The 9,612-nt window shown below is 37.9% G+C and overlaps 1 protein-coding gene across 6 annotated transcripts in view; it reads right to left on the reverse strand.

Moving 5' to 3' along the window:
* LOC133445824 (SH3 and PX domain-containing protein 2A-like) overlaps positions 1 to 5,478 on the reverse strand; it is an 89,997-nt gene extending 84,519 nt beyond the window's left edge. For all 6 annotated transcript variants that reach the window (XM_061723427.1, XM_061723788.1, XM_061723519.1 and 3 more), the window contains exons 1-2: positions 5,364 to 5,478; positions 4,621 to 4,699 (exon numbers count right to left, since the gene is read on the reverse strand). In XM_061723427.1, the coding sequence (XP_061579411.1) occupies positions 4,621 to 4,692 (72 nt within the window). In that variant the 5' untranslated portion in view covers positions 4,693 to 4,699; positions 5,364 to 5,478. The remainder of the gene's footprint in view (positions 1 to 4,620; positions 4,700 to 5,363) is intronic.
* Between the last annotated feature and the right edge of the window lie 4,134 nt (positions 5,479 to 9,612).

Below are 9,612 nucleotides of genomic sequence, written 5' to 3' on the forward strand. Positions count from 1 at the left end.
TTAGATCCTCTACGAAACGTTATTCTCTATGACACGTTAGATCCTCTACGACACGTTAGATCCTCTACGTAACGTTAGATCCTCTACGTAACGTTAGATCCTCTACGGAACGTTAGATCCTCTACGAAACGTTAGATCCTCTAGGAAACGTTAAATCCTCTACGTAACGTTAGATCCTCTACGTAACGTTAGATCCTCTACGTAACGTTAAATCCTCTACGTAACGTTAGATCCTCTACGTAACGTTAGATCCTCTACGGAACGTTAGATCCTCTACGAAACGTTAGATCCTCTACGAAACGTTATTCTCTACGAAACGTTAGATCCTCTACGTAACGTTAGATCCTCTACGAAACGTTATTCTCTACGAAACGTTAGATCCTCTACGAAACGTTATTCTCTACGAAACGTTAGATCCTCTACGTAACGTTAGATCCTCTACGTAACGTTAGATCCTCTACGAAACGTTATTCTCTACGAAACGTTAGATCCTCTACGTAACGTTAGATCCTCTACGTAACGTTAGATCCTCTACGAAACGTTATTCTCTACGAAACGTTAGATCCTCTACGAAACGTTATTCTCTACGAAACGTTAGATCCTCTACGTAACGTTAGATCCTCTACGTAACGTTAGATTCTCTACGTAACGTTATTCTCTACGAAACGTTAGATCCTCTACGTAACGTTATTCTCTACGAAACGTTAGATCCTCTACGTAACGTTATTCTCTACGAAACGTTAGATCCTCTACGAAACGTTATTCTCTACGAAACGTTAGATCCTCTACGTAACGTTAGATCCTCTACGAAACGTTAGATCCTCTACGTAACGTTAGATCCTCTACGAAACGTTAGATCCTCTACGTAACGTTAGATCCTCTACGAAACGTTAGATCCTTTACGAAACGTTAGATCCTCTACGAAACGTTATTCTCTACGAAACGTTAGATCTTCTACGAAACGTTAGATCCTCTACGTAACGTTAGATTCTCTACGCTTCGTTTTCGTGTAAACGAACCACCAAAACGCAGGAAAACACCAGCGTTTCTGCTCCGTGGAAACGAGGCCTGAGCAGATCTGGACCAGCAGAAACAACAACTGCGTCCACGGCCTTGAACCGTCGCCAGAATCCGTCCAGCCGCAGGCTCGGGTTGCATTGTGGGTAATATACTGTAACTGTAATCCCAGAACAGGTGGTAGAAACCGCCCCCCCCCCAGAGACAGCTGGGAAATCCTCCGTCCTGGACTAGAAGGTCTGGGGGAGATTCTGAGGAATCATAATTATTATAAAACCATTACAATAGAATATAATCATTATCATTAGGGCAAGTGCAAAGCCCCTATTGTATCTGTAGGAATTTTTCTTCTTCTTCTTTCTTTCTTTCTTTCTTTCTTTCTTTCTTTCTTTCTTTCTTTCTTTCTTTCTTTCTTTCTTTCTTTCTTTCTTTCTTCTGACCATATGAGGGTCTTTTTTCCCCCTAAACGTGCCCCAAAAGTCAACAAATTTTTCCTTTCCATCCGTTCACCCGTCCACCCGTCCATCCGTTCATCCACTCATCCGTCCATCCATTCACCCGTTCACCCGTTCATCGCTGCTGCAGCTTTAATTAGGGCCCGAAAACTTATATTGCAAAGGCCCTATTGTATCTGTAGGAATTTTTCTAGTTATTGTCACGCCCAGTAGTGGCATGACCATATTACAATCTTCCAGAATGGCCCAAAGGGCAATGTTGCTAGCATTTTGCTAACAAGTTAAAGTCGCACAAGTCCCACTGCGCACCAGCGGGTGTACAGCATGACCCCGCACTGATGTGGAAAAGAAAAATCCCCAAAAACAAAACACGGCCGGAAAAACCTGAAAAATGAAGGCAATACATTAGTATACAGAAAAGGTTTCCCCTTTCTTATTATGGGCATGCCAAGTAGTGGCATGACCATATTGCAATCGTCCAGAATGGCCCAAAGGGCAATGTTGCTAGCATTTTGCTAACAAGCTAAAGTCGCAAAAGTCCCACTGCGCACCAGCGGGTGTACAGCATGACCCCGCTCGGATGTGGAAAAAAAAATCCCCAAAAACTAAAACACGGCCGGAAAAACGAGGAAAAACATGAAAATGAAGGCGATATATTAGTATCTAGAAAAGGTTTCCCTTTTCTTATTATTCCGCACTTTTTTTCGTCCGTTAATGCGGCCCGAACCGGAACGTGCACCCATGCATGGCATACATCGTTGGATGCGTCTCCATCATGCCTCGATGGGCATTACTTTTCTCCGTAATAGGGGTTACCGTGGCAACGCTAGTTGCCAAAAAGCAAAAAAAAAGGCAAAAATTCAGACGCTTATTGCTCGGCCGAACTTTATCGTAGAGACATCGTTCAAACTTTCAAACACTCGGCCCGATTGTCCCTAACCTACCGTCCAACCTTATTATGCCAAGTATTACAGTTTTTGTGATATTGACCTTTCATTTTTTATTTTTTTTCCGTTTGACTTTGGATGCTTGTTGCTAGGCAACAGGTTATCGTAGAGACATCGTACAAATGTTTCCCGACTCGGCACGCTGTGGACTTCAACATACTAAAATTTCATGAAGCTGGGAGTTAAGGAAATTTTATGTCAAAATCCAGGCCAAATGGCCCCATTCATTCGGATGGGGTTTTGTACCACGGTGAAAAAAAAAAACCTATCCGTTAACGTAGCCTGAACCGGAACATGCACCCATGCACGGCATACATCGTTAGATGCGTCTCCATCTTGCCTCGATGGGCATTACTATTCTCAGTCAAAAGCGTTACCGTGGCAACGCTAGATGCCAAAAAGCGCGCCCCATTAATAACTATTGGGAGCACAGGAATGAATGAAATACAAGCGTAAAAACACCTCAAACTGACATAGAACCACCCTAAACACAACCACTACAGCCCCAAACCAAAGCAGCGAGAGGGGACGAATGGGCCGTAGGGCATGCCCATATCAAAATTTCCAGAAATTTTCTAGTTATTATTATTTTTCTTCTGACGAAACAAGGTCTTTTGCCCCCTAAACGAGCCACAAAAGTCACCAAATTTTGCACTCTTTTTTCGTCCGTTAATACGGCCCGAACCAGAACGTGCACCCATGCATGGCATACATCGTTAGATGCGTCTCCATGTTGCCTCGATGGGCATTACTTTTCTCAGTCAAAAGCGTTACTGTGGGGACGCTAGATGCCAAAAAGCGCACCCCATTAATAACTATTGGGAGCACAGGAATGAATGAAATACAACCGTAAACACCTCAAACTGACATAGAACCAGCCCGAACACAACCACTACAGCCCCAAACCAAAGCAGCGAGAGGGGACGAATGGGCGGTAGGGCATGCCCATATCAAAATTTCCAGAAATTTTCTAGTTATTCTTATTCCGCACTCTTTTTTCGTCCGTTAATGAAATTTTCTAGTTATTATTATTTTTCTTCTGACGAAACAAGGTCTTTTTTCCCCCTAAATGTGCCCCAAAAGTCACCAAATTTTTCACCAATCCAGGCCTGGTGATAAATGTGATATTTAATGGTTTGCATTAATGGGCGTGTCCTAACAGCTCAACAGCGCCCCCTAGAAAACTTTTCTCTAATATAACTTTTGAATGGTTTGACATAAAGACTCGTATCTAAGGTGAGGACGAGCAGCACAAACTACGGACAGTTTTAAAAGAGACTAAAAACCTTTCCTTTTAGCGAAGCATTTTATCGCTAAACGATGCTGTTGTTGCTGTTTTTAATAGTTTTATTCTTTTTACCCATGTCTGTTTTATCCTTTATCTCTTATCTTGACTTTATTTCTGCTTTGCTGCATTAGCGCTGCAGCTAACCGCTCCATTAGCGTGTTGCAGCCCGACGCCGCCAGAATGAACGTAAACAGAACCAGCGGTTCCGCTCGTCTCCCTCTAGCGCAGCAGAACCAGAACAGAACCAGAACATCGTAGCTAGCTACCGTTCCGTTATTCTACAGAGACGAGCGAAGATGCACACGGAGCGCCGTTCAACGCCGGTTAGCGCTCTGCTCCGCCGTGCCCACAAATTGAGACGGATTGTCGGATCAAAATCCATCATTTGACTTTTGATCCGACTAAAAAAAGTCCAAAATTCTCTGATTTCTCTTCAAAATTTAGCAGTCGAGAAATTTCTTCACATATTTGGGAGTTCGTCGTTTTCTGTTGATTCTCCAAATTTCTGAGTTTTTGTTAGAAATGTTGACAATTTGTACTTTAATTGATGAATTTGTACTCAAACGTTAAAAAAACATGTTCTTGCGGAAATTTGTGACTTTAAAGAGTTTCTGATTTTTCATTTTTATCCATTTTCATGCCTTCCTCTTTACACATCAGCTACGTTCACGTTAGCAGCTAAATTCATGTTAGCAGCTAAGTTCACATTAGCAGCTACGTTCACGTTAGCATTTATTTAACTTTAATTTTATTCACAGCTGTAGCCACGTTCCGGTGAAAGTGTGAGGGATGAAAGCTGCAGGTCCTGCGGCCCCGTCGTGGGGCCCCGGGCCCCCCGGGCCCCCCGGGTCCCCCGGAACACCAGAATCCGCCTCTGCCGAGGTGAAACGGAAGGAACGAAGCGGAAACTCACGTAGTGTTTGGACGGACTTCGCCTCTTCTCCACGTCCACGACTTTCACGTCCAGAACCGTCCGGAACTGCATGTTGATCCTGGAGAGTTTAGATACAACGTACCGGGGACATTTATATACATATATAAATATATATACATATATGTATATATGTATATATGTATATAAATGTATATATATACACCTATATATACACCTATATATATATATATATATATATATATATATATATATATATATATATATATATATATCTATACACACACATTTATATACATATATATGTATATACATATGTATATAAATGTATATATGTTATATTTACATATATATACATATGTGTGTATATATATATATATATATATATATATATATATATATATATATATATATATATATATATATATATATATAACATATATATATATATATATATATATATATATATATATATATATATATATATATATATATATATATAACATATATATATATATATATATATATATATATATATGTATATATATATATATATATATATATATATATATATATATATATATATAACATATATATATATATATATATATATATATATATATATATATATATATATATATATATATATATACACATATAGAACACATATACATAAATATGTATATATACATGTATATATAACATATATGCATATATATACATTTATACATATATACATATACACACATGTACCATGTACATACCAACTCGCCTTCACGCGTCACGGGAGACAAATTCCAACATTCCTCGTTGTGAAATAATCCAGTTCTGGCTCGGCCCCCCCCGGATCTGGACCCCCCCGGATCTGGACCCCCCCGGATCTGGACCCCCCCGGCCCGACCAGACCCCCCCGGCCGGCCGTCAGGGCTCCGTGCTCGGCCTCGGTCCGGCTGATCCCCGCTGAGGAGCACCAGCAGCTCCAGCAGCTCCAGCAGCTCCAGCAGCTCCAGGACCTGCAGCTCCAGGAGCCGCAGCAGCTGCAGATCCGACGGTCACCTTAAAATAGAGACAGGAATCAGCGACTCCCTTTGTGTCCGCGGGCTCGGAGCCGGGCGAAGTTGGTCTCAGGTTGGGACTCCAGCTCCGCCAGGGACCGTCAACAAATGACCCGCAGTGACGCAAAACAGCTGTTTCCTGCGCTGCTGAGGCTTTATTCCAATAAATACTTAATTTTTTTACTGTTTCTGATCTGCATCATGTTTTGGTTGCTTTTGGGGGAGGCTTTGCCGTTATGATTTGTTTTTCTTTTTTTTTTGGTTTTCTTTTCTTTTTTTGTACATTGTTGAGACTGATTTATTAATTTATAAATGGGTATATTTATATACGTGTATATAGGTGTGAGGATGTACTATTATGTATTATTATTGATATTTCTATATTTATCTTTTGTTTTTTATATAGAAATTAAATCAATTTTGATCATAATGAAATATAGTTTAGGGGGTAGGATTTAATAAGTTTTTACTTTTTCCTGCTTCTTTTTGAACATGTTAATTATGGTGGATGCATTTTTTATTTTATTTATATTGTTGTTTTGTTTTCTTATTTACATGTATTTATTATTGATTATTATTGTTTTGTATTCACTACTGTTTCATGTTCCAAATAAAGTTTCAATTCAATTCAATGTTTGGATTTCAGGCGTCGTGGTCGTGTATGGCAAACCACGGCAGACATGAAACGTCAGTTTAATAACTTATTTTATCATTTTAAAAAGTAAAACATCCAAATCAACACAATATCACTTTTAATAACACGATGAATGAAAATGTCATCAAATACAGAATAAATTGTGTAAAAAAAATACATTTCAAACTCTGAGACTCTTTGCTTGTTTAAATGTTTTGACACTTCTGACTTTGCGAAAAGTGTCATTAACACGTAAAAAAGTGTGATACATTCATGAAATATCTGATTCCACAGGTTTAATAAGGTCTCACCTGCAGTTGTAATCTTTTGTTTTGTTTTCTTATGTAACGCATTATTTTTATTTGTATTAATGTTCTTTTATGTAAATATATATATTATATATATATATATATTTAAATAATTTCCTTTTCGTTTTTATCAAAACCCTCCAAGCACATGACCCGGGCTGTTTCCCCAAAGCGACAACGTTTCAGGCTCTTGTTTTGTAAAAGTTCACTGTGATACGGTACAGAGCCGCTACCATTCATCAGTTCAGTTCGGTTTTATTTATACAATATATTTATATTTTTGTGTCTAGAGCTTTACTGAACATAACTAGTTTGGTTTTAAAGGTGGAGCTGGTGTCGGCTTCCAGAAGTTTAGTGACGGTTCTGTTTCATCTCCATAGACAGAAACAGCTGAGAATCATCAGCGTAGACACTGATGACGGTTCTGGATTAAACTTCAATAATCGGCTGCAACGACTTTTCCAGGATTTTCCAGATTGATCCGACGACGTCTGAGACCAGATATAAATATATAATATAATATATATAATACTCCACAGTGAAACCTGAAACCTCATTCAGACGTTCTCGTTTATTTTATTTACCAAGAAGGTGAATGTTGTTTTTCCACAAATTCTCGATATTTGCTTAAAACTATGTTGAAATACAAAAGAAAATCTGCTTTTATGATACTTTTACAAAACTTTTATGATACTTTTATAAAACTTTTACGATACTTTTACGATACTTTTACAATACATATATATATAAAATATATAATATTCCACAGTGAAGAACTGAAATCTCATTCACGTCCTCATTTATTTTACTGATAATTTTAATAATGTTTAGAAATGTTGACAATTTTCAGGTGAGAAAAAAGTTAAAAATGTTACTTTAATTGATGAATTTATACTCAAACGCAGATCAGCTCCGTTTGTTTCTGCTTGAACTTGAACTTTTATTTTATTCACGGCTGCAGCCGCGTGGGTGAAGTGTGAGGGATTGATGCGTCACTGCAGGTCCTGGGGGGCCCGAGGTGCCCCGCCGTGGGGCCCCCACCCGGGTCCAGCCGGGTCAGAACCACCGGTACCTGGACTAGAAACTGGGCCCGGGTTCGGGCCCGCCGGGTCACGTGGTCGGAAAGAATCCCCAGCAGAGTCTGAGGTCAGCGGCGGGTAATTTGCTGACGGTCCCTGACGAGGCAGCGCAGCCGCGGCTCCAACCTGAGGCCAACTTCACTCCCGCATCTGCATCATTACCGAGAAGCTCCGGAGGATCCGCCGGGGCTGGAGGGGCCGGGAGGCCGGCTAGGGGGGCCGGGAGGCCGGCTAGGGACCGGCGGGGGCCGGGGGGGTCCCGGTCCTCTGGTCCTCTGGTCCTCTGGTCCTCAGGCGGTCGAGGGGGGAATCCCAGCCGCCGCTGCCTTGCTCAAACACTTCTCGTGGCTCGTCCGTCCCCGCGAGATCCCGCAGCTCCGGCGGGGAAGCTGCTGATGCTGCAGCCGCGGCTTTCTGGCCGGAGACACCGATCCAGATGTGGCTGCGCCGACCAATCACAGCCCGAGCTGCTGACGGGCCAATCAGCGGCCCCACACCGCCCCCCGGCGGCCGCACCGCGCAGGTGCAGCCGCTGCAGGTGTATGGAGAACCACGGAGGACAGAAATAATAATAATAATAATAACATGATAATAATGATAATAATGATAATAATGATAATAATGATAATAATGATAATAATGATAACGATAATAATAATAATAATGATAATGATAATAATAAAAACCACGGAGGACAAGAATCACCACAATAATAATAATAATAATGATAATAATAATAATAATAATAATAATAATAATAATAATAATAATAAAAAAAAACACGGAGGACAAGAATAATAATAATAACAATAATAAAAACATCACCACAATAATAATAATAATAATGATAATAATAATAATAATAATAATAATAATAATAATAATAATAATAAAAAAAAACACGGAGGACAAGAATAATAATAATAACAATAATAAAAACCACGGAGGACACGAATAATAATAATAACAATAATAATAATAATGATAATAATAATAATAATAATAATAATAATAACAATAATAAAAACCACAGAGGACAAGAATAATAACAATAATAATAATAATAACAATAATAAAAACCACGTAGGACAAGAATAATAATAGTAATAATAATAAAAACCACGGAAGACAAGAATCACTGCTATTATTATTATTATTATTATTATTATTAATAATAATAATAATAATAATAATAATAAAAACCACGGGGGACAGGAATAATAATAATAATTATAATAATAATGATAATAATAATAATAAAAACCACGGAGGACACGAATAATAACAATAATAATAACAATAATATTATTATTATTATTAATAATAATAACAATAATAATAAACACCACGGAGGACAGAAACTCACCACAATCAGGGTTTATTCAGTAATAATAATAATTTATTCAGTAAGAAAAAAGAGCTGAAGGAACTGATTTAAATAAACACAATACTTTTATCATACGTTTATTATACTATTACAATACTTTTATGATACTTTTACAATACTTTTATCATCCGTTTATTATAGCCTACTCCTACAATACGTTTGATACTTTTAAAATACTTTATTTTTATGATACTTTCACGATACTTTTATCATACGTTAATTAAAACTTTTCAAAACTTTTACGGTACATTTATGATACTTTTATATTTTTATGATACTTTTATGATACTTTTATTATAAAATGATACTTTTAGAATATTTTTACGATACTATTACAATACTTTTGTGATACTTTTACACCTTTACGATACTTTTAGAATACTTTTACGATACTATAACAATACTTTTACATTTTTATGATACTTTTACAATATCTTTCCGATACTTTTATTTTTATTATAAAATTATACTTTTTGAATACTTTTACGATATTATCACAATACTTTTACGATACCTTTACAATATCTTTATGATACTTTGATGTACTTTT

Source organism: Cololabis saira, chromosome 1 (genome assembly GCF_033807715.1).
Source record: "Cololabis saira isolate AMF1-May2022 chromosome 1, fColSai1.1, whole genome shotgun sequence".
In the NCBI taxonomy this organism is placed as follows: Eukaryota; Metazoa; Chordata; class Actinopteri; order Beloniformes; family Belonidae; genus Cololabis; species Cololabis saira.